This window comes from Nuphar pumila, chromosome 6, assembly GCF_984573655.1.
Source record: "Nuphar pumila chromosome 6, dmNupPumi1.hap1.1, whole genome shotgun sequence".
NCBI classification, from domain to species: Eukaryota; Viridiplantae; Streptophyta; class Magnoliopsida; order Nymphaeales; family Nymphaeaceae; genus Nuphar; species Nuphar pumila.
This window is the reverse complement of record NC_143254.1, coordinates 120,829,162-120,856,204: the sequence shown is the minus strand read 5'-3', so window position 1 is coordinate 120,856,204 and position 27,043 is coordinate 120,829,162. Positions and strand designations below refer to the sequence as shown.

General features: G+C 40.9%; 1 protein-coding gene across 1 annotated transcript in view; it reads right to left on the bottom strand.

Moving 5' to 3' along the window:
- LOC149835962 (expansin-like A2) overlaps positions 1-26,668 on the bottom strand; it is a 35,232-nt gene extending 8,564 nt beyond the window's left edge. Inside the window, exon 1 of the mRNA XM_090008880.1 lies at positions 26,379-26,668. Coding sequence (XP_089865006.1) covers positions 26,379-26,394 — 16 coding nt within the window. The 5' untranslated portion in view covers positions 26,395-26,668. The remainder of the gene's footprint in view (positions 1-26,378) is intronic.
- Positions 26,669-27,043: the final 375 nt, after the last annotated feature.

The following is a 27,043-nucleotide window of genomic DNA, read 5'->3' as shown; positions in this document are numbered from 1 at the left end:
TCCTGAAAGCAATGTGGGTTATAGAAGATTTTGGGAGACAACAAATGGCTGGATCCCATGCAACAATATGCCCTCTGATCAGACATGCATATCTTCTTGTTGTTTAGTGTGGAGTGTTTTCCATGACATGACACCAAACTGGAAGTGGCTGCATTGACCTTTATTTTTTCTTTTTTAATCTAACATTTCAACATAAGAGGTGCTTCTTTCCCTTTCGCGAATTGCCTCTGTTACTGTCTTCTTAAAGCAAAATTTAGATCTCAAGACATCTTAACCGTTGATTACTACATGCGAAGGACGTGGCTATATTGTGCCACTCAACCATGACTTTCTAGTTTGCTATGATAACCAGCTCTCTTGAGTTTGGTACCCAATGGAGCTTCACTCTGCACCCCCACTAGTCCACACAGAAAAGCTGCACACATTCAGTATCCGTAGAGCATGACCACATTCACTAAATTCGGTTAACACAAGTTGGAAATTTATGGAGGGCATTCTTTGCTGCAAGGTTGAAGTGGGCTGTATTTCTTAGGTGAGAAACTAACATATTAATATTGTTCACATGGAATATTTCAATACCAAATAAGGTGTTTATACTTTTTTAGAGAACCAAAATGTATGGTATCTTTTTTAAGAATGTGACAAGGTATTCATTGAACAACATTGCATATTTATATTTATGTATACATATAGACAAATTACTTATGTCTTAAACTTATTATATGTTGCATATCTTCATTCCTCTTAACTGGGGCAATGAACAGTGGTTCTATGGAAGATGACTATGAAAGAAAGGGACTTCAGGCTCTACAATTCTACGGGATCTATATATAACGCAGATACAAACATCAAAAACCTAGTACGAACTAATTACTTATTCAATAATATCTTTATTTTTTTCTTATATTATGTATGATTAATGTTGAATTATATGTTAATTTTTTGTTGAATGTTTTGGCTACGATACTTACTCAGATTGGATGGTTTGCCCCATATATGGTATTTCACAACAAAAGAACAAGTAATTGCTTTGCACATGTGTCTAAACTCAATACATACTTATATATTTTGATTTTTTATATAATTGCTACAAAAAAATTATGATACATTTGTTTAGATATACATACTATACTTGAGCAGAGATATGAGTCTCTATTTCACGCAGGTATGCGTTTATATTTATTGTTTTGAATTATTCTTGCGATATAAGCTAATTAGTTATTTGATAATAACCATTTTTTCATGTTAATCCAAGAATAGCATGGTCAATTACTACAAGAAATTGAAGAAGAAGAACGAAAAAAGGCAGTCCAAAAGAAAGTAAAAGGAGAGACAATGAAGCAAAAAGGACAACAACCAAAAAACATCTCTCACAAGGAAAGCGAAGCCTACTACCTCAAAAGGCCCAGAGGCCAAACAAAAAGATCTAGAGGAGGAGATATTGAAGGACCTTGATGAGAAAGTTAACATGAAGCAAATGTGTGGTTTTCTAAGTCATTGTTGACAACATTGTAATGAGATGTTTTTAATATGTACTTTATAAATTACTTTGATTACAAAGTTATGCACTTATATTGTTTATTGTTATCTTTATGCCAATTTTACTTTAATTACAAAGTTATGCATTTTCATTTTTCATAAATGGAATGAATATATGTAGGAGCAAGTTCATTTTGAATAATATAATAAATATATGCAGGAGCAAGTTTATTTTTTAATGAATGAATGAATATATGTATGAGCAAGTTTATTTTTGAATGAATGAATGATTATATGAGCAAGTTCATTTTTCAATGAATAAAATGAATATATGTATGAGTATGTTCATTTTTAATGAATGAAATTAATATATGGGCATTATAGGGTTTATTTTTTAACAATTTAATGAATGAATATATATATATATATATATATATATATATATATATATATATATATATATATATATATATATATACGAGTATGTTCATTTTTAGTCAATGAAATGAATGTATGTATGAGCATGTTCATTTTTTAATGAATGAATATATGTATGAACATGTTTATTTTGAATGAATGAATGTATGAATGTAAATACACATCAGAGTTTCGAACCTTACCATAATTGAACGACATTCACACATTAGAACGTGTTAACCTGAAACCATATTTGCAAATGTGGTCACATATTTAGGGAGGTTCATCTTCGAAATTTATGAGATTCACATAAAAATAACACACAAATATCCCAACATACGCAAATATGTGACTACATTCATATATAAGGAGTTAACCTTATCAATTGGATAAAATTCTCACATCAGAATATGAGAACCTGAAACCATATATGCGAATATGGTCACATATTTGTAGATGTCCATCTTTGAGATTTGCGAGATCTACATGAAAATAACATGTAAAGGTTTTCATATTCTCAAATATATGACCATATTTGCAACTTAGGAGTTAACCTTATCAATTGGACAACATTTACATATCAGAATGCACGAACCTGAAACCATATTTGTGAATGTGATCAAATATCAGTGGATGTATTTTTCAAGATTTATGAGATCCGCATAAAAATAATGTTCAAAGGTCTCCATATTTGCAAATATGTGACCATATTCGCATATGAGGTCAATTGGACAACATTCACACATCAGAATATGCAAACCTGAATCCATATTTGCGAATGTAGTCAAATTTTTGTGGATGTCCATCCTCAAGACTTGCAAGATCCACATGCAAAATTCTCCACATCTGTAAATATTTGAGAACATTTGCAACTGGGGAGTTAACCTTATCAATTGGATGAGATTCACACATCATAATGTGTAAATCTGAAATCATATTTGCATATATCCATTTTTGAGACTTACAAGATCTACATGAAAATAACTCGTTCATACAATAATTCATTTCATTCATTCAAAAATGAACCTGTTCATATATGTATTAATTTCATTCATTCAAAAATGAACCTGCTCATATATGTATTCATTTTATTCATTAAAAAATAATTTTGCTCATATAATCATTCATTTCATTCATTAAAAAATAAACATACTTATACAATTATTCATTCATTAAAAAATAAACTTCCTTATGCATATATATTCATTTAAGTCATTAAAAAAATAAACCTGCTTATATATATTTATTTTATTCATACAAAATGAACCTGTTAAAAACATTCACACTATATGCATTTCAGTTATAAAGATTCATAGTATATACATTCTTGTTACAAACATTATATTCAAACAAAAGAATGTATCTATATAAATTATATTTGTTTGTAAATGTATCCATACAACAAAAACAAATAGGAGAACTACATTGTGGAGGCTACAACTACTGACCTTGTACTCTTAGCTCCTTATCCTTACTAGAGATAATGAGGTCCTCACTAGAGAGAAACATTGTCTAAGCTTGAGAAAGCTCTTGTAGGTTTGAAATAATGAGGTTCTTGATAGACACCTCTCTATTCCTGGATTCAAGCAAATCCTGCATCCTACAAACTTCAACTCTTGGAAGAGTTAAGTCCATATTCTCTCCACTCAAAGTCCTTTGTTGCTTATGTTTCCTCACTCATATTTGCTCTTTCTCCTTTCATTTGTAATCAAAGTATATATAAGTATATGAAGTAATAAATTTGTAATGAAAGTAAATTTATAAAAAGAGTTAATATATATACATATGCATTATCATCTTCTTGAGACCCCTCTTTATCATGGAATAACTTGGCAACTGCTGGGTGTTAGAAAGTATGTTCTCATGGCAATAGAGTCCCATGAAATCCAAGTTGATGTCATCACTATCGTCATGTCAGTTTTTTAGTTTGAAGGAGAACAACATGGGGTAATCATTGGACCTATTCTACTAACGATGAGAGGGTGTCAGGGTTGTTGTTGAGCATATTGAAAAAATTGGACAACTCAACTGACCATTTGGTGTTCAACTTTATTCATGTTCTGTAAAATATTCTTCTTCGCGAGGTATATGACTTAGATAATCGCATCCTCCTCCACTATATCTTCTCTGTAGGGGCACCACATTACCTATAGAATGATGTTTCATTTATAGTTAGACATATATTGCATTTTTTATAAAAATATAATCATTTTTTCAATGTATACTTACATGTTCTTAGATTAGTACACAATTTTTTTCCTCCTATTCCTTTCCAGCACGTGACCTGATCCGCATAGCAATACGTGAAAATTGAAGGACAGGGCCATGTCTAAGGAACCTTCTAATGCATATGTGCTCATATATCCAAACCTTCAAAGATCAATACATGGATCAATACACAAATTAGTAAATACATATAGCAAAATTATGTTTTTATATCAATCAAATCAAATCAAATCAAATCAATATTCATACCTCCAACAACAACAACAACATGATGATCAAGTTTTTTTCGCATGCTTTACTTGACTCAATGTTGCATACAAATGCACAAGTGAAGTTGCTCTTCATAAAAATTCATTGACGTGATTCAAGTTTTACAACAATTACACATATAATGCCTGAATTGACTTTCCATTATTGTTAGGTGCCCAAGAAGTAGAGCAGGAATGCCCTCAATTCCCTCTCTACCTTATCGTTGGCCTTCCCTCAAAGACAAAATACCTTCTCATTTATTTTCATAGACTTGTTATATGCCTTCCTCAACCATGACAACTTCAACCTTTTACCTTCGAATGCATCATCAGGTGCTCTCAATAATACTTCACATATGTGCTTCAAATCTCTAAACCAAGGTATATTTACTAGCTCCCCGTGTCATTTCATTTCAGTGATATGTGTCATGTCTTCTAAAGTGATGGTCATCTCAAACTCAAAGATCTTAAACGTGTTGGTTGTCAGGTTCCATAACTGCACAATGAAATCTACGAGACTGACAAATTTGACATGATGTGACCTCTAAGAATTATCACAAATGTATTCAATCTAGTTAGCCCTTTGCTTCCTTCGATAGTGTTAAGAACCAGAAATGTGCATGGAACCAACAAAACTAATGCATAAGGGTTGTTGGATCCTCAAAATCTTGAGCATGTGAATCTTGCAATCATAATAAAAATTTTATTATATCAATCAAATATTATAATTCATAGAAAAATAGATAGGTGGGTCCAATGACAATTCAGTTTTCTAACTTGTCAGACAAATAGGTCAAGATTGGACCAACATGCTAACTTGTTTTGGCCATATCTCCATAATTGTATGTCCCTTTGAGGTGATTTAGGATGCTTTATAAAACTAACATCCTCTACTTTAATTCATCTTTTAAGTGAAAACCAAATTTGATCAATTTACTAGTAAAAAATGTACTCAATTTAAACCTTACCTGAAAAGATAGGTTTTTAACTAAACAAGTCACCTTTTCTATCATAACTTCCTACTCTGATGTCAGATTGACCTGATTTTTATCATGTTTGAAAGCTAACACTCTCTAGTTTAATTCATCTTTTGGATAAAAATTTTGAAAGTATTGTTTTGAAGGCCAAAAATACATTTAGAGCAAAACTTGTCATCTAAAAGACCCAAAATACTTTACTTTTGAAATATATTGTTATAGAAAACTATTTTGGTCAAAATTAGGGTGTTTACAGATGCCCCTTTTCATTGTCGAGTGTGTGAAGCTCGATCAATAACAAAGAAGTAGACACACTAATAAAAGTGATCGTATTTGTTTATTATAAGAGATCACGATTGGCTTGCAACCAGTTGCATATAAGAGATCGTGATTTATTTTTTATATAAGGTGTTCTATCATGATCTGTACAACCATCCCACCTAAACCCATCAACTAATCGAACCAAATATGTTTGAATATCCTATTGCGATTTTCCTTCATGAGCTTTATCCTAGGAAACAATGTGTTCCATTGCGATTTGCACAATGACATTCGAAAATGACGAAAAAGAAAAAATAAACAAATCGACACGATGTTTAGACTTAGTTAAGAACAAATAAAGTTAATTGTTTAGTGTACGGTTTATGGTGTAAGCTTTAGGGTTTACAGTTTAGGGATTATTGTTTAGTGTTTAGGGTTTAGGGTTTAGTTAGTAGGGTGTAAGGTATAGGGTTTATGGTTTATGGTTTAGGGTTTAAGAAGCTACCGAGACAATGATATATCTTTGTTTGTCTTTATGAATGATAGCAATATATAATATCGTGATTGACAAGCTTTGTGTTTTAGGTTTATGGATTTCTTGTGTAGGGAATTGGATTTAGGGTTTAGGGTGACGAGCTTTGTCTATGTGGACGATATAGCCTATTACAATTTACAATTTCATGTCGATTTAAGTCAGTTGCAAATTGATTTCGCTGCTACAATTTGTCTGATCACAATTTGTGTTGACGAGCTTTGTCTAGTTAACAATTTTTCTATTGCGATTTACACAATCACATATAAAAAGCGCAAAAGATGTTGAAAAATAAATCCACACGAGATGTGCTATCGTGTTTTGACTGATTCGTCCTATAGCTATGATTAGTTTTGTATAAGAAAGATGAAATGATATTTTTTAATTTCATTACTGCGCAATGCAATTTATTGGCTCTTGTTTTTTGGTTACTGGCATTATTTGTTTGAAAACTGGTGGTCTGTGAAATGATGTTTCCTTCATATATGAATGACACGTCGCACAAGTACTGGATGGTGTGATTATCCTCTGCTATGTGAACAAGGAACAGACAAACCGACGATTCCTTTATAAACGACGTGTTCGTGAATCAAACATATAACCTGCTTCATCGCAAATGGGGTATCAATATCGATGAAGGGGACAAGGAAGAAGAAGATGACAACTACATGACCAGCGATGGCGAATCAGGCGTATATTGTCTAAACATTGTGTCCATTTTACTTAAAATTTATCTCTTTTATGCCATTTATGCGATTTGTGTTGTGTACTGTATAATAAAATTTTAATATCGTTTATTGAATATTCTGCTAATGTCAGTGAAACATCCACCAAAAAAGGTGGGCGAAAACTCAGCAAATCACTCCAAGAGAATATCAATTGACTGCAAAACGAATTCGCTAAAGAGAACACTATCAGTAATTTTATTCGTATAAAACCACTATCAATTATATTTACGTATGGCATGGGTATGTAAGTTAACAAGTTCATATTTGTTGTAAACAGACTATATCCGATTTTGTCAGGTATATTAAAAGCAACGCAACAAGCAAAACTAGACGCATCGTCAACCCTTATTTAATGGTATATCGGTTTTCTTTTATGTTTATTTTGTTTTTTTATTTACTCTTGTTGTTTCGTGTTTTAACATTGTTATTATCACTGTTTCGTTCAACAGAGTATCATCCGTCGATTGTCATACTCCATTGGATTTCATGATGAACTACCATACTGGGTTAACGATGATCATTGAGGAGACTTTTGGTTAAGTGAAAAAGTAAGTGAACAAACCTCTTGTGCAAGGTTATAGCATAACAGTTCTAACACTATTTGTATGATCGATTTGCAGATATTGATTCCTACATTCTGGCATTCTGAAAAGCATTGGGTCACTATTTTCTGTTGAGTAAACATTGTCTTCAAAATTAATTATTGATTAATTCCTAAATAAAGAGTTTTACTTTGGTTCTTATTGATGATGGTTGTAAGTTTCTTTGTGGTGTTTGGCTATCCAGTTGGAATTGGAACTGTGAGGACCCCAGGTCTCTGAAAAGTTTTTCACACTGCTTTAAAAAAAAATGCATTTTCAAAAGGTATGAGTTGGGGTTGTTACAGTATCAAGATTGGATTATGCTGTCATGTTACTGTTAGCAACGCCCTCATGACTGCCTACTCAAAGTGTGGTGAATTGAGTATGTTTAGGGAGATTTTTGGGAGTATGAAAAACAAAGATGTCTCATGGACGTCGATCATCGCAACATATGCACAAGATGGGGATGGGTATCAGGCTCTGCAGCTTTATGTTGCTATGCGAAAACTGGAAATCAGACCAAATGATCACACGTACATTAGCACACTTGATTCTTGCACTACAATAAATGATCTGAATCTTGGGAAACAACTTCAAGTTGACATTGTGAAAAATGGATTTCACATTGACATTTCTGTCTGCAACACTTTGATTACTTTTTATGCTAAATGTGGTTGTATAGAAGATGTCCGAAAAGTATTTGAGGGTATGGATGATAGAAATATATCATCATGGAACTCGACTATTGTTGGTCATGCTCAACATGGGCATAGTCAAGGACTTAAGTTCTTTGAGGCGTTGTTGCAGAGTGGCTTGACCCCTGATTCCATTACCTTTGTTGGGGTCCTTTTGTAACGCCCCAAATTTCAAACTTACGAACCTTTTCAGAAAAACAGGCAAGAGACTAGAAAAAACTCTTTCCTTCAAAGTTTGTTTATGAAATCAGCGAAAGATTTTTCTTTTGAAAAATCATAAGACAAGCTGACAACTTTGAGCATGTTAGCTAAAAGAACCAAAACTCACAAGATTCGGATATCCCAAGGAAAATCTGATACAAACTCATAGCGTCCAGGACGCGAGCTAAGAGCAGGAAGAAGAAGTCTTGAAGTCATCTTGCAATCGCGTCATCGCTCGTACAATACCTAATTATCACCTGTACCCATAGAATGAGTTAGTTTCACGAAAAACTAGTAGGTGCACAAGAGAGACTACAAGAAACTGAATTAAGTACATTTAATTAAGTAGGTTACGCAATTTAAAGCATATATGCAGTTAAACAGGTAAGCAATGCAAGCAGGTGAATAGTGCAAACGCGTAAGTAGTACAAGCGAATAAGTAGTGCGAGCGAGTAAGTAGTGCAAGCGAGTCAGCAGTGCAAATGCGTAAGTAGTGCAAATAGTAAGCAGTTCAAAGCAAGTAAGCAGTGCAACTGACAAACGCAGCATACGATTCAATTGATCGTAGGCTGTGAACCACCATGCAACTAGCTTGTTCTCGTTTCTAGAATGAGGTCTTTGCATTGAATCAGTATCAGGACATCGTTTGTCGCTCTCATGACTTCTAACAAACGCTTTATCCTGAACCACCTTAAACTATTTCCATTTCTCAAGGCCTTACGCGGCCACCTGTCACTGGTTATGACTCACTAAGGCGTCATACTTTCTCAGAAAAGCTCACCCTTTCGTAGAAGGTCCAAAACATGATCACTATCTCAAATCGCTAACGATCGGATTCTCACATCTGAGTCATACATGTAATCATGCTAAAACAGAAAGCCGAAACTATGTATTCATAGTTGGCTATCACAAACAATCTCAGAAGATCATCACAGCTCACCATAACTTTTTATGGTAAGCAAAAACACAAGATCCATGTCGGATCGCTCGGTCCGAAAAATATAAGACCTGACAAGGAATTACCGCCCTAAAGGGTATACTTGGTCTTGGACCATACACTTCCTCACAGGAGTTCACCGTCTTTGCGGCTACCCGTTCGTGGACAGTGTACATCCTCACAGAGATTTCCCACTCTAGTCGGGTCACCTGATCTTGATCATATATACCTCCACAGTGAAACCTTTGGGAAGTCGATCCCCAATAAATGCCATATCCAATGAAAATCATTATGATACACGCATCAACACGAATGACCGCTCTCAGGGTCGATAACCACTAATACAAACAACAAGGTCCACGCAAGATCACCTGGTCTGGGAAATGTATAACCTCACAAGGAATTATGCCCTAGATGGTATATCTAGTCTTGGACCATACACTTCCTCACAGGAGTTCACCGCCTTTGCGGCTACCCATTCGTGGACAGTGTACATCCTCATAGAGAATCTATCACTCTAGCCGGGTACCTGGTCTTGATCATACACGCCCTCGCAGATAATCCTTTGGAGATCAGGTCCTCAACAGACACCCTACTCGGTGATACATGCATAAATAATCGACTGCTCTGAACCATTGACCGCCTCGGGGTCAGCAGCCACAATATGGGCACAAGCATGTATATCAGCAATATGCATCGTATCACTCCACACAGAAGCATATAATCCTACACATCATATTATTGCCACAAGGAATATTGCAATCCTCAAATAGGACCTCAAAGCATGTGTAAACGACACATGAGAACACGCAAATATGGCAATCTAGTTGATTCTATAGGCGAAGTGTAACTAACTCTACCTGACAACCAAAAAAAACAACTGAATAAGACAAGCACTCGTAACAATGCTCGTAAAACATACAATTACCATAATATGGCTCAGTCCATCAGCAAGTAATTAAATTAATCGTAAGGCATAAACCATTACATCACAAGCCATTCATAAGGAATCATATGGCAGCAGTTATATCATAATATGTAAGTAGCTTATAAGACAAGCGACCACATCAATCCTAGTTGCCACCAGTTCGTAGATTACGAGTTGTATGCAATCACATCAATCATAAGAGATGCAAGCCAACAAGTACTATGCTATAATAAGCACCAAACAGTTCGACCAAGGGATAAAGCAAGTCACATGCTAATTATGTAGCAACTGGCATAATGCTATTATTATAAGCATTTAATTAGTATAAGAAGCTCCTTATTACTCTGCAAAGAACTGCGTAAGCAGTTTAACCAACTAAAGTAATGCCTCGACAGGCGGATACAGCTCTACGAGTAACATACTAAACTATCGAGCAAGCAAGCAATCGACCAATGTGAACAGACTTTATGTTTCGATATTACTGACCTGCGGGTACGCGCAAGCAAAACGTAGAAACAACTAAGACTAGTTCAGACGTCTGTTATTCTATGTATTTTCAATAACCCGAATAGTTAGTTGAGTCCGCTCCTAAAGGATCGGTTTTAGCCGAGAGAGGATTCCCTAAAGGAGGATGTGCCACAGATGCATTCAATTTCTTTAGAAGTGTTGAGCTAACTAATGTAGCCCCTTTCCCCTTAACTCCAATGACTGGGGAGGTCGGATCATTGCCCGTGGAGTGGTTGTTAACAACCTGTCCATTGGATTTTTGTACTGCTCTGTCCTCTCCCTTGACAGAACAACCAGAAGCGAATGAGTGTGTTAGGGGTTGTTTAACTAACGACCCATCCTATGTTGTGGTCTTTAAACCACTCGAGCATCTTGCCTGTGAAGGCGAATGTGAAACCATTTATGTGATTACAACATTGTGCATTTAGCACTATCCGAGGTCGCACGCCCGTCTAATCCGATCATCGCAGTACTAGACGTGTCGTGCACAACTACAAGTACTCTAGAATGAAAGGGGTTAAGCTCCTCAATAGAAGCCTCAACAGGAGTGTTTCACAAAGATCTAAAGTTTATCAACTTTACTTTATCTTTTGAAACAACAGTACCTTGTGCCATCATTATGCATGTGATTATCTCGAATCACATACGCTATCGAGGTATCTACATGTCTCGCATGACTCGATACCGGCCTCGATAGACGGGATATGGGTTTCTCAACAGAACACCCGCTAAGAGTTCGCTCGAACCCCCAATTCGAGATCACCCGAGATATGCCAAAAAGGCGAGCAGAACCAGTCAGTCACATCCTTCCAAATGCTTCAATTTGGAGCAGTCTTTGATGCTTTTGCACAACTCCCTAAAATCTCAAGTCGACTCTGCAGGACTGCGCACGTGAAGAGTCAGGATCCTTGCAAGGTATCCCTATCCTTAGACGAAGGTGTATTGACAGCTCCCGACTGAACTCTTGTCGCAAGAGAGAGTGATAGATGTCTCTTGCATTCTCCACAAGGATGCCAAAAACGCGTATGCAATGAGCGAGAACCTGAGCGTCATCTGCAATAGCAAGACAATAACAACATATATGCAAAAGCAAGAGCCTAGCGCAAAGCGCGATGGCAAAGTAAAGACTGTAAGCAGGAGTGCAACGCAGAACCTTTGCGCGATGCGCGACGGCAAAGCAAAGACTGTAAGAAGAAGTGCAACGCAGAACTTTTGCGCGATGCGCAACGGCAAAGTAAAGGACAAGGATCGCGAAACCGCATCCTTGAGTTAAATGTGTACTCGTATAAATAAATAAATATATATATATATATATATATATATATATATATATATATATATATATATATATATATATATATATATTTAATGGTCCTTTTTTAGTTAATTGAACTTAATTCAATTGTCCAAGTCTTCCGTGCAATCTTTCCCTACCTTTGAGAGTTGCAAGCTTGGTGGTGTCTGCGAGTGTAAGCGATAGACGACTCGAGTCGCGGAGCGCGAGCAAGATCAGTCGCACGAGCTGCAAAAGTAACAATCTTAGCAAGCTAATACCAAAAATAGAAGGTCAGGGATACTGTCGTTGTCCTGACATGAAGAAAACAGAGGCAGGGGCATCGTGCCCCTGCGCACCTGCTATCCGCGTAAGAAGCAAAGGCAGGGGTTGCAAGCCCCTGCTAACCTACTGTCAACAACCAACGAAGAGGCAGGGGGTTGCACTCCTGCCCTCATAAAGCGAAGGCAGGCAGGGTTGCGCCCCTACCTGACAAAGTAGGAGAGAGGCAGGGTCAAAGCCCCTGCCTGACAACAACGGACAGAGGCAGGCGGCTTCGCCCCTGCCTAACAAACATGCTAAGAGGGAGGCAGGGGGCCTTGCCCCTGCCAGTCAAAATACAAATAGGCAGAGGGCGAAGCCCCCGCCTGATGCCATAGAAAAGCGAGGCAAGGGAGCTTGCTTTCGTCTGCCGAAAAACAGTGAAGGCAGGGGATCGCCCCTGCCTAATGAGAGAAGAGGCACAGGGAGAGCTCGGCCCCCTCCCTTGTTGTAACAGGGAGCAGGGAGGGGGCTTGGCTCCTCCCTTGCTGTAACAACGAGCTGGGAGGGGGCTCGACCCCCTCCCCTATCAAAACAAAGAGCAGGGAGGGAGCTCAGCCCCTCCCCTACCGTAACACAAAGCAGGGAGGGGGCTCAGTCCCTCCCCTGCCGTAATAGAGAGCAGGGAGGGGGCTCAACCCCTCCCTTGCCTAATAGGGAGCAAGGAGGAGGGGCTCGACCCCTCCTTTGACGTAACAGAAGCAGGGAGGGGTCGTGCCCCTCCCCTGCCGAACAGAGGGAACAGAGAGGAGGAGGGCGAGCCCCTCCTCTGCCGTAACAGGAGGCAGGGAGGAGGGCTCAGCCCCTCCCCTGCCGTGACAGAGGGAACTGAGAGGAGGGGGGCAAGCCCCTCCTCTGCCGTAACAAGAGGCAGAGAGGAGGGGCTCGATCCCTCCCTTGCCGAAAAGGTGGGCCAACACAGGGAGCTCCGCTCCCTGCCGGCAAAACAAGAGGGACAGGGGGAGCGGAGCCCCCTGCCGACACAACAAGTGATAGGGGGCGGAGCCCCTGCCGACAAAAAGAAAGGAAAAGGAGAAGGGGAGAAGGGAAAACAAAGAAGAAAGATGAAAGAAGAGTAGCGTACCTGGAGCTGTCAGAAGGAGGGGGTCCTCGATGGGGTTGCTTGGCAACGCAGAGGCCGACGAGGAGGGTCGCAGGTGGCGGCGACAGCGAAGGTCGAGTAGAGGGGCATCATCCACGAGGTCGCAGAGGGGAGGCTCGAGCAGGCTGTCGGCGATGCAATCATCGGTGGCTGTGCTCGGCAACGCAGAGGAGCGAGATGGGAGTCGGTCGGGGGAGAGTGACCAAGAGACGAGAGGGGGAAGGAGGTTTCAAGAGCCTCCCCCCTTCGTCGTTGTGTGCTTTTAAAAGCACGCAGCCGAGTTATTTACCTGGGTCGGATCCGAGTCCGGATCCGGCCCGGATCCAAACGATTTGTTTTTTTTTGGGTTATTACATCGTACCCTCCTTAAAAGAATTTCGTCCTCGAAATTTCTATTGCATAAATTGGTCAAAATACAAGTCACGGAAATTTTCCTTAATATTTGACCATTCGTTAGCCGAATCTTCGTTCGAGTTCCTTACCATCCTTGAAGTAAACAAGGGATACCAAGGATAAAAAATCTCATGAAGCTCGAAAAAAAAGGCAAAAACATCCATACTATTTATGCATAACATGAGTAGTTTACAAAAAACCCAGCAATGCTGGTATATAAGCAGAACGTGTCAAGTCATTTAGCTTAACAACCCTAAAATACACCCACAAAGCAAGAAGCAAAGTATACTCACAGTGCGATGCAGATGCTCAATGGTCAAGAATCCTTAGTTCTCTTAGCTCTGATACCAAATTGTAACGCCCCAAATTTCAAACTTGCGAACCTTTTCAAAAAAATAGGCAAGAGACTAGAAATATCTTTTTCCTTCAGAGTTTGTTTATGAAATCAGCGGAAGATTTTTCTTTTGATAAATCATAAGGCAAGCTCACAACTTTAGGCACGTTAGCTAAAAGAACCAAAACTCACAAGATTCAGATATCCCAAGGAAAATCTGATACAAACCCATAGCATCCAGGACGCGAGCTAAGAGCAGGAAGAAGAAGTCTTGAAGCCATCTTGCAATCGCGTCATCGCCCATAGAGTACCTAATCATCATCTATAACCATAGAATGGGTTAGTTTCACGAAAAACTAGTAGATGCACCAAGAGAGACTACAAGAAACTGAATTAAGTACATTTAATTCAGTAGGTTACGCAGTTTAAAGCAGATATGCAGTTAAACAGGTAAGCAATGCAAGCAGGTGAATAGTGCAAACATGTAAGTAGTACGAGCGAGTAAGTAGTGCAAGTGTGTAAGCAGTGCAAATGCGTAAGTAGTGCAAACAATAAGCAGTTCAAAGCAAGTAAGCAGTGCAACTGACAAACGCAACATACGATTCAATTGATCGTAGGCTGTGAACCACCATGCAACTAGCTTGTTCTCGTTCCTAGAACGAGGTCTTTACATTGAATCAGTATCAGGACATTGTTTGTCACTCTCATGACTTCTAACAAACGCTTTATCCTGAACCGCCTTAAACTATTTCCATTTCTCAAGGCCTTACGCGGCCACCTGTCATTGGTTATGACTCACTAAGGCATCATACTTTCTCAGAAAAGCTCACCCTTCCGTAGAAGGTCCAAAACATGATCACTATCTCAAATCGCTAACGATCGGATTCTCACATCTGAGTCATACATGTAATCATGCTAAAATAGAAAGTCGAAATTATGTATTCATAGTTGGCTATCACAAAGAATCTCAGAAGATCATCACAGATCACCATAATTTTTTATGGTAAGCAAAAACACAAGATCTATGTCGGATCGCTCGGTTCGAAAAATATACGACCTGACAAGGAATTACCGCCCTAGATGGTATACTTGGTCTTGGACCATACACTTCCTCACAGGAGTTCACCGTCTTTGCAACTACCCGTTCGTGGACAGTGTACATCCTCACAGAGATTTCTCACTCTAGCCGGGTCACTTGATCTTGATCATATATACCCCCACAGCGAAACCTTTGGGAAGTCGATCTCCAACAAATGCCATATCCATTGAAAATCATTGCGATACATGCATCAACACGAATGACTGCTCTTAGGGTCGATAACCACTAATACAAACAACAAGGTCAACGTCGGATCACTTGGTCTGGGAAATATATAACCTCACAAGGAATTCTGCCCTAAATGGTATATCTGGTCTTGGACCATACACTTCCTCACAAGAGTTCACCGCCTTTGCGGCTACCCATTTATGGACAGTGTATATCCTCACAGAGAATCTACCACTCTAGCCGGGTACTTGGTCTTGATCATACACGCCCTCGCAGATAATCCTTTGGAGATCAGGTCCTCAACAGACACCCTACTCGGTGATATATGCATCAATAATCGACTGCTCTGAACCATTGACCGACTCGGGGTCAGCAGCCACAATATGGGCACAAGCATGTGTATCAGCAATATGCATCGTATTACTCCACACAGAAGCATATAATCCTACACATCATATTATTGCTACAAGGAATATTGCAATCCTCAAATAGGACCTCAAAGCATGTGTAAACGACACATGAGAACACACAGATATGGCAATCTAGTTGATTCTATAAGCAAAGAGTAACTAACTCTATCTGACAACCACACAAAACAATTGAATAAGACAAGCACTCGTAACAATGCTCGTAAAACATACAATTACTACAATATGACTCAGTCCATTAGCAAGTAATTAAATTAATCGTAAGGCATAAACCATTATATCACAAGCCATTCATAAGCAATCATACGGCAACAGTTATATCATAATATGTAAGCAGCTTATAAGACAAGCTGCCACATTAATCCTAGTTGCCACCAGTTCGTAGATTACGAGTTGTATGCAATCACATCAATCATAAGAGATGTAAGCCAACAAGTGCTACGCTACAATAAGAACCAAACAGTTCGACCGAGGGATAAAGCAAGTCACTTGCTAATGCGTAGCAACTGGCATAATGCTGTTATTATAAGCATTTGACTAGTATGAGAAGCTCCTTATTACTCCGCAAAGAACTACGTAAGCAGTTTAACCAACTAGAGTAATGCCTCGACAGGAGGGTACAACTCTACGACTAGCATACTAAACTACCGAGCAAACAAGCAATCGACCAGTGTAAACAGACTTTATGTTTCGATATTACTGGCCTGAGGGTACGCGCAGGCAAAACATAGAAACAACTGAGACTAGTTCAGGCATCTGTTATTCTATGTCTAGTTGAGTCTGCTCCTAAAGGGCTGACTTTATCCGAGAGAGGATTCCTCAAAGGAGGTTGTGCCACGGATGCATTCAACTTCTGCAGAAGTGTTGAGCTAACTAATGTAGCCCCTTTCCCCTTAACTCCAATGACTGGGGAGGCCGGATCATTGCCCGTGGGGTGGTTGTTAACAACCTGTCTATTGAAGTTTTGTACCACTTTGTCCTCTCCCTTGACAAAACAACCAGAAGCGAATGGGTGCGTTAAGGGTTGCTTAACTAACGACACATCCTATGTTGTGGTCTTTAAACCACTCGAGCATCTTGCCTGTGAAGGCGAATGTGAGGCCATTTATGGGATTACAGCATTGTGCATTTAGCACTATCCGAGGTCACACGACCGTCTCGTCCGATCATCGCAGTACTAGATGTGTCATGCACGACTACAAGTACTCTAGGATGAAGAGGGTATAGCTCCTCAAAAGAAGCCTCAACAGGAGTGTTTCACAAAGATGTAAAATTTATCATCTTTACTTTATCTTTTGAAACAACAGTACCTTGTGCCAACATTATGCATGTGATATCCGCTATCGGAGTATCTACATGTCTCGCATGACTCGATACCGACCTCGATAGACGGAATACGAGTTTCTCAACAGAACACCCGCTAAGAAGTTCGCTCAAACCCCTAATTCGGGATCACCCGAGATTTGCCAAAAAGGTGAGCAGAACCAACCAGTCACATATTTTCAAATGCTTCGATTTGGAGCAGTCTTTGATGCTTTTGCGTAACTCCCTAAAATCACAAGTCGACTCTGCAGGACTTTGCACATGAAGAACCAGGATCCTTGTGAGGTATCCCTCTCCTTAGACGAAGGTGTATCGCTAGCTCCCATTTGAACTTTTGTCGCAAGAGGGAGTGATAGATGTCTCTTGCATCCTCCACAAGGATGCCTCAAACGTGTATGCAATGAGCGTGAACCTGAGCATCATCTGCAATAGCAAGGCAGTAACAACACATATGCAAAAGCAAGAGCTTGGCGCAAAGCGCGACGACAAAGTAAAGACTGTAAGCAAAAGTGCAACGCAGAACATTTGCGCGATGCGCAATGGCAAGGTAAAGGATAAAGATCGCGAAACCGCATCCTTGAGTTAAATGTGTACTTGTGTAAATATATATATATATATATATATATATATTTATTTATTTATTTATTTATTTAATGGTCCCTTTTTAGTTAATTGAACTTAATTCAATTGTCTAAGTCTTCCATGCAATCTTTCCCTACATTTGAGAGTTGCAAGCTTGGTGGCGTCTGCGAGTGTAAGCGATGGACGGCTCGGGTCGCGGAGCGCAAGCAAGATCCGTCGCACGAGCTGCAAAAGTAACAATCTTAGCAAGCTAATACCAAAAATAGAAGGTCAGTGGTACTGTCGTCGTCCTGACATGAAGAAAACAGAGGCAGGGGCATCGTGCCCCTGCGCACCTGCTATCCGCGCAAGAAGCAAAGGCAGGGGCTGCGAGCCCCTGCTAACCTGCTGTCAGCAACCAACGAAGAGGCAGGGGGTTGCACCCCTGCCCTCAGAAAGCGAGGGCAGGCAGGGTTGTATCCCTGCCTGACAAAGTAGAAGAGAGGCACGGTTGAAGCCCCTGCCTGTCAACAACAAACAGAGGCAGGGGGCTTCACCCCTGCCTAACAAACATGCTAAGAGGGAGGCAGGGGGCCTTGCCCCTGCCTGTCGAAATACGAATAGACAGGGGGCGAAGCCCCCGCCTGATGCCAGAGAAAAGCGAGGCGAGGGAGCTTGCCCCCGCCTGCCGAAAAATAGCGAAGGCAGGGGATCGCCCCTGCCTAATGAGAGAAGAGGCACAGGGAGGGCTTGGCCCCCTCCCCTGCCGTAACAGGGAGCAAGGAGGGGGCTCGGCCCCTCCCTTGCTGTAACAACGAGCTGGGAGGGGGCTCGACCCCTCCCCTGTCAAAACAAAGAGCAGGGAGGGGGCTCAGCCCCTCCCTTGCCGTAACAGAGAGCAAGGAGGGGGCTCAGCCCCTCCCTGCTTAATAGGGAGTAGGGAGGAGGGGCTCGACCCCTCCCCTGGCGTAACAGAAGCAGGGAGGGGTCGTGCCCCTCCCCTGCCGAACAGCGGGAACATAGAGGAGGGGGGCGAGACCCTCCTCTGCCATAACAGGAGGCAGGGAGGAGGGGCTTGACCCCTCCCCTGCCGAAAAGGTGGGCCGACACAGGGAGCTCTGCTCCCTGCCGGCAAAACAAGAGGGACAGGGGGAGCAGAGCCCCTTGCCGACACAGCAAGTGAAAAGGGGCGGAGCCCCCTACCGACCAAAAGAAAGGAAAAGGAGAAGGGGAAACAAAGAAGAAAGACGAAAGAAGAGGAGCGTACCTGGAGCTGCCGGAAGGAGGGGGTCCTCGATGGGGTTGCTCGGCAACGCAGAGGCCGACAAGGAGGGTCGTAGGTGGCGGCGACAACGGAGGTCGAGTAGAGGGGCATCGCCGACGAGATCGCAGAGGGGAGGCTCGAGCAAGCTACCGGCGATGCGATCGTCGATGGCTGTGCTCGGCAACGCAGAGGAGCGAGATGGGAGTCGATCAGGGGAGAGAGACCGAGAGACGAGAGGGGGAAGGAGGTTTCGAGAGCCTCCCCCCTTCATCGCTGCGTGCTTTTAAAAGCACGCAGCTGACTTATTTACCTGGGTCGGATCCGGGTCCGTATCCAAACAATTTGTTTTTTTTTTTTGGGTTATTACACCTTTCGTCAAGCACTCATGCAGGACTTGTAGAAGAGGGTTTACATTATTTTGAAACCATGAGCCAAGATTATAATATCTTGCCAAGGATGGATCATTATGGATGTGTAGTTGATCTCTTGTCTCGTGTTGGACATTTAGATGAAGCAAAAGCCTTCATTGATAGGATACCATTTGAACCTGATCATGTAATTTGGAGTACTTTCTTGAGTGCTTGCATAGTTCATAAAAACATTGATCTTGGTAGAGAAGTTGGAGATCGTTTGCTTCAAATAGAGCCCAATTCCATACCAACTCATGTGTTACTTGCGAATCTGTACGCAGCAGATAATAAGTGGAAGGAGGTTGTTGATGTTAGAAAATTGATGAAGGATAAGGGGTTAAGAAAGAAACTCGGTTGCAGCTGGGTGACTGTCAAGATTGTTACATATTCGTTTACAGTTGGTGAAACAAATCACTCATACACAAGAGAACTTTTCATGATGTGGAACAAGTTGGCAGTTGTTCTGAGAGATGATGGTTATGTTCCTGATACAGAAGCTGAGCTTCATGATATTGATGATAGTGACAAGGAAAGGATTCTAGGTCACCATAGTGAAAAGTTAGCAATCACATTTGCGCTATTTAACACATCACCAGAAACTAGAATTCTGGTCACAAAGAATCTTCGTATTTGTGGTGATTGCAATACTGCTACCAAGTACATTTCAAAGGTAACTGGCCGCGAAATTGTTATGAGGGACACCATGTTTTCATCATTTCAGAGATGGAGTATGTTCTTGTCAAGATTACTGGTAAATATTATTCAGTAGATAGTATCAGACTGTCACATTCTACGTGTAAAGTCAACTTAAAAAAAATGTATCAGGCACATGCTAGCACGTGTCGAACACATGTCACGGTTTGCCCGTCGCGTCAGATCCGAGCTGGACCCGGATCCAGGCCCAGACCCGACTTCTCGAACGATCGAGAAGATTGTGTCTTTAATAAGACACAGGCGCCTTGGGCTATGGCAAAAGCCCTCGCCCCTCCTCTTTTCTCTGCTCTGCCTCATCTCCGACCCCTTCCTTGCGGATGCCAACGATCGGAGCTGCTGGCCGCCTCCAAGCTCCGGCAACCCACCGCTTCCTCCCCTTCCTCTACAGCCACTGACAATCGGAGTTGCTGACAACCAACCCCGTTTGGCCTCCTCCCTGTGTCTGGCAAACACTCCGACGACCCCGTTACCCTCGACCTCTTGCCTCTTCGGTTCGATAGAGGAGACCCCGATGTCGGAGCTCCCTCTACTCGTCAGAGGCCGCACGCCGGTGACCCCGAGAGTGCCTCCTCTCCTTCCTTTGTCCCTTCCTGCCCATTGAAGAAGGTCTCGTCACCGCCATCGCCTTCGCCTGAGTCGTCTTTGGACTCCCTCATCGTTGATGTTCTTCTCCTCAAGTAACCCCCCCAACTGTTGCTTGTTGTGTTGATGGGAGGGGGGGCTCAGCCCCCTTGCTGTTTGCTTTGTCGACACGGGGCTTCGTTACCCCTGTCCTTCTTGTCTTGTCGGCAGAAGGCCCCTGCCATTTGCCTTGTCGACAGGGGGCTCCACTCCCACTGTCCCTCTTATTTTTTCGGGGGGGAGCCCCCTGCCGTTCGTGGTGTCGACAGGGGGCTCTGCTCCCCCTGTCCCTCTTATATTGCTGGCAGGGGGCTCCGCTCCCCCTGCCATTTTGTCTTGTCGACAGAGGGCTCCGCTCCCCCTGTCCCTCTTGTATTGTCAGCAGAGGGCTCCGCTCCCCCTGTCGTTTGTCTTGTTGACAGGGGCCTCTGCTCCCCCTGTCCCTCTTGTTTTGCCGACAGGGGGCTCCGCTCTCCTTGTCCCTCTTGTTTTGTCGACAGGGGACTCCGCTCCCCCTGCCGTTTGTCTTGTCGACAAGGGGCTCTGCTCTCTCTGTCATTTGCCTTGTCGACAGGGGGCTTCGCTCCTCCTGTCGTTTGTCTTGTCGACAGAAGGCTCTGCTTCCCCTGTCGTTTGCCTTGTCGACAGGGGGCTCTGCTCCCTCTGTCCCTCTTGTTTTGCCGGCAGGGGGCTCCGCTCCCCCTGTCATTTGTCTTGTCGCCCTATTCCTCTTGTTTTGTCGGCAGAGGACTCCACCTCCCCTGCTTTCTTTGTCTTGGCAGGCAGGGAGCCCCTGCTCCCTGCCTCTGCTGCTTTTTGCCAAGCAGGGGTGAGGCCCCTGCCTCTGGCACCCTTGTCGGCAAGATGCAGAGTGCATGCCTCTGCAGCCTGCAGGCAGGAGGCCTTGCTGCCTTTGTTGCCTTTCTGCAGGGAGCTGAGCTCCCTGCCTACCCGTGTGGTCCGGTACTACTGCAGGTGTTATCGGACCCGCTTTTGGCTTTCGGTTTGGATACTAACGTTCTAAGCATCGCAGGTTGAGCAGTGGATCCTGCTCGCCCTTCGTGGCTCAAGCTTGTGCTTACCTACGTCGCAGGCGTACGAGGACCCGCAACTCCTCAAGGTAGGAGATTCTTGCGTAAAAGGACAATGAACAGATAAATGCTAAAATAAGGAAAGATAACTAAAAATGTAAGCGGACGATGATATATGTATACGTATAAAATATATATGTATGTCTTTTAATTTAAAAACGCGGTTTTGCGATCCTTGTCCTTTTTACTTTCCTTGCACTTTCCTTTTCTGTTGCCGTCGCGCTATATGTGCCTAGGCTTTTAATTCATCTCTTTACATTTTATGTCTATTAATTCAAGGATGTGGTTTCGCGATCCTTGTCCTTTTTATCTTTCTATACTTTACTTTTTTGTTGTCCCGTACTTTATGCGCCTTGGCCTTTACTTCTTGTCTTGTCTTTTCTGTTGCCCCGCGCTTTATGCGCCATGGCTTTTACTTGTCTTTACTTTGCCATTGCACTTTATGTGCCCATGCTTTTGTTTCGCATTTCCTTATATGCACTTTCTTTTCTGTTGCCCCGCGCTTTATGCACCATGACTTTACTTCTTGCTTTTACTCTTTGTACCTTACTTTTCTATTGTGATCGTGCTTGCTTTTGCACTTACTTTTTGTATGTGTTGTTTGTTCTTACGTTGCTGTCGCATTTTGCACATATGCTTTACTCTTTGCTTGTGATCTTATCTTTGTCGTAAGCTTCTTTACTTGCTTACGCTTATCATTTAATCGAGGCACAACTCTATGCCTCGCGAGTCATTTTTTGCAGCTGCTTAGTCAAGATAGGATCATATACCTCGTGAGTTGCTTACGTATTTGTTTGCTTGTGTGTTTCGATGGTCGAGGTATGATTTCATACCTCGTGTGTGGTTTGTGCATTTTACGCTTGTGGTGCAGTTTCTCACATCGAGTCTTGCTCCTCGATTTGCCATTACACTATAATGTGCACGGGTTTGCCTCTTGTCAGCTTGCACTCCCTGAGTGCAGCTTCGAGTGTATAATGTACAGCGTTTCACTTATCTATTTTAAAAGTCACGACGCACACTTATGCACTTGGTTCTTCAAAAAGTATGACTTTTAAGCACTAACCTAATTTCGAAACGTATAATTTTGTAAAGCAGATTTCGAAAGCCTTTGTACAATAGCGGCTGAATCTCCTAAATTGATGTATTTGGGAGAAGTGTGGTATAACTTTAGTTCACATATCCGATACGACTCGAATAACCCTGTTTAGGAGCATGTGCATGAGTTGGGCGAGAGTTATATTGAGGAACTGGCGCCATCGCTAGATCAACGTTACATCACCTCTGATGTGAGACCTAGTTTCTAGGCTTTTTGGTCAAACTAAGATAGTTGGCACACTTTCTTCCTTCGCGAGATTATTGTTGATGGATTTCTTTCGAGAAATCCATGCTCCTCCCCTTATAGTCGTACTCTTAGTCATGTACAATATGTTTGGACTATGAAGAGCAGGATGAAAGGTCTATAGTAACCTCGAAACGTGTATTGACACTTTAAGAAAATCATGTAATGTTGATATTCGCCTAATAGGCAAGATGCTTGCGACTGTTAAAAGGACCCAATCACGATAAGTTGGAACTCGAATGAGTTCACTGTGGACTTCTGTAAAGCAGACGTGTTGGGGGATTTCCTGCGAAAGATCTTTATCCCTCTCATTGTGGTTGTACTTTTGAACAGGTACGTTGAGTAGAATGAGAGATGTGTAGTTGCCTCGAACGCGCAATGGCGCATGTATTTCACATAATGATAATTATGTACCTTCACAGGCAAGATGCTCGAGTGAGTCGAAAGACCAGAGCATGTAGAATGGGACGACGGTTAAGAAACTCCCGTCGTGCCCGTTCAACATGATTCATCAAGAGAGAGGATGGATGGTACACAACTCCGATGGACAGGCCATTAATGGCAGTCCCGGGCAAAAGACCCGACTTCCTTAGTCATCGGAGGTTAAAGGAAATGCTACAAAGATAGCCACTTCTGCAGAAGTTCGGATGCATCCATAAGCCTTTGGGGACTTACTCTCTTGGTCACTGGTCGTCTGCTTAGGAGTGGACTCAGTCAGTCATTCGGGGTAGCATAAAATATATAGCATAATGGACCCCCGAATTGATATCAGTTGTTTCTATGTTTCGTGCCTTGTGCGTACCCACAATGGCCAACTAATAATGAGAACAAAGTATAACCAACACATACGATTATGAGACATGCGTGTTGTGGTGGGAATTGATTGCTTGCTTGCTCGGTAGTTCAGTATGTTATTCGTTGAGCTATGCACGCCTGTCGAGGCATTACTCTAGTTGGTTAAACTGCTTACACAGTTCTTTGCTAAGTAATAACTAGCTTCTCATACTAGTCAATTGCTCATAATACTAGCATTATGCTAGTTGCTACATATTAGCATGTGACTTGCTTTACCCCTTGGTCGAACTACTTGATGCTTATTGTAATGTAGCACTTTGGCTTGCATCTCTTATGATTGATGTGATTACATACAGCTCGTAATCTACGAACTGGTGGCAACTAGGACTGATGTAGCCTCTTGTCTTATAAGCTGCTTACATATTTTGATATAACTGCTACATATGATTGCTTATCATGTGTAGCTTATGAATTGCTTGTGATGCAATAGCTTGTGTCTTACGATTAATGTAGTTAGTTGCCGATGGACTGAACCATTTAATAGTAATTGTATGTATTGCGAGCATTGTTATGAATGCTTGTCTTATTCAGTTGCTTTGTTTGGCTGTTGAATAGAGTTAGTTACTCTTCGCCTATAAAATCAGTTGGATTGCTATAATTGCTTGTTTAGCACTATGGTCCTTACTGCTCTTATATTTAGCTGTTTGCTTTACTGGAATTTGCTTACTCTGCAACACGTTTGGTTAGTTCTGCTAGTCTTGCTTTTTCCTGCTTGATCTAGTGCTTATCTTGCTTATTGAAGTCTTTGTTCCTCGTCTTTTGCACTCCTACTAGTTTCTTGCAAAATGGACCCATTTCATAGGCAGGTGGTGGACAAGTTGATACAGCTTGCGATGGCACGATGACATGATAAGTTCAAGGCGAAACCCTTTCCCTGACGTTATGCTCCTGAGGATATTTTGGTAAATATGGTATAGAGTTTTTTTGAAAGCATCGCTTTTGATTAAAACTCTGAATTATTAAATCTATGTTACCAAAACTTTGTTTTTCTTTTCATTTCAATAAAATATATATTTGAGTTGCAAATCAGTTTGTAAAAGGGAAGTTTGTGCTATAATGCACCCAAGGTTCGGAGACTTGCTATTTCAAACATGATTTTCCACTAAACTTTTGTTTCAAACTCTGATAAATAACCGATTTCAAAGCTTTCAACCTTTTCATAAAAGGTTTCAAGTCCAGGATTTTGGGGCGTTACACTACGGTTGTTAGTTCCTCTGCTTCGTAATCAAGGCCTGCAAAATTATTGCTCTAAGCTTTCGTTATCCTACTTTATTTTGTCACTTATAATCTTCTCATGCATGAATTATTTTCCACATTAAAGAAGTGTATAATGATACTGCCCTAGTTATACCTGCTTTTATTTCATTATCCTCTCTAAATCACAAAAGCTTATAGTATGAATAACACATCCTTTTCTGCAGTTTCCTTGAATTATAAATGTGTACTTGTTCTCACTGGTTTTGCTATAGCGAAAATTTACACTGGTCTTGATAAAACAAGTGTTCCTCTGACTTGTCTCCCCACTTGTCCTACGTGAGTCTATTTCCAAATGCAAAGGTTGACCACCTGTCAGGAGAGCTGTTGAAACTTGCAACTAATGATGCAACGGCTTGCAGCTTGCAACTTCAATTAAAAAATTGTTCACCAACCATAATAGGTGTAACTAACCCATGAGTTTTTCTTTGTTTTTGGTGTTTTATCTCATGTATGGTTTAATCGCAAATTATAATTATCCTAAAGATGGTCCATGCTGATTTAGCACATGATAAAACATTCTGAGAGAGACAGATACACCTTTTCTTCATCAAAGATTTAACCTTTGATGCTAACTATGATTTAACTTTAATGTGCACCTTAATGCCCAAGTAACACGTGCATGATACGTAGATATCTTGATGCATTGTGCATCAGATGGCTGAAATCTTGCAGATAAGAAGATTTACATTTTCAAACTCTGGTTTTCTCTCTTTTTATCTTTTTCTTTACTTTTTAGTTCAGAATTGGGTGAAATATTGGTCTAAAGGTTGCACCACATAAATAGGATTGACTAGATGGTCAGATGGATCTGACACCTACCTATTTTCTATCAGCAATGAACTACATTTGATTTCTTCTGGAGAAATAAAGATAGAAGCAGAGATAATGAAGAAAAAGACAAAAGGAGGGAAATGAAAAGAGAAAATAAGAGATAAGGAGAGATTTGGACCAATGTTGATATCTTATTTTTTCTCACTGCATTACTTATCACAATTTGGTCTTTTATAATCTTTTATAAGAATTACTATGACAAAACTGCTCTTGACACCCAAAATATATCACATATAAATGTAAAGAGCATGCACAAGGATGGATGTAACCAACTTACCAAAATATCCTTCCATTTTTTATCACCCTTGAGCAATGGTAACACTGTAACAGGCTGCTTCAAACCAGAATTTCAATTTTGAGCTTTTATCATTGTCTTGTTGTATGTCATGAACTGCCTCTTTAGCCTATTGAAAACACCACTGGATGATACTTATGCTCATGCACACTGATGATATGATGTCACTTTACTCCCTTTGATTATGGTGACTTTAGTTTTAGAACAGGTTTATATGCTCTATTATCTTTTTCTGGTAGATCTGCTTGTTAAGCAATTACATGCATTGCGTGAAAATTCAGTGCAGGAAATGAAATGACTAATGTCAATAATAAATGACATGCAGAAATTCTTGATAACAAAGGACTTACTTGCAATATGTACATGATTTCTAGCTTGTCTGATATTAACTCAATGGAGTTTCAAGTTCTTTCTATTGGCATTAACATAAAAGACCAAAGTAAACCAACATGCTTTGCATCCAGAATGGAGTAAATGACTTCTCATCTAGCTATCTATTGCTGAATATTTTGGTAGATATATCCATTCTTGATTACATTGAATCTCTGGATACTGAAACTGGCTTTAGGATAGCTCATTCAAAATTTTTACTTGTGACATACTTTTACTTTAGCATGTTTTGTTCCTGGCTATTGTCAGTACAACAC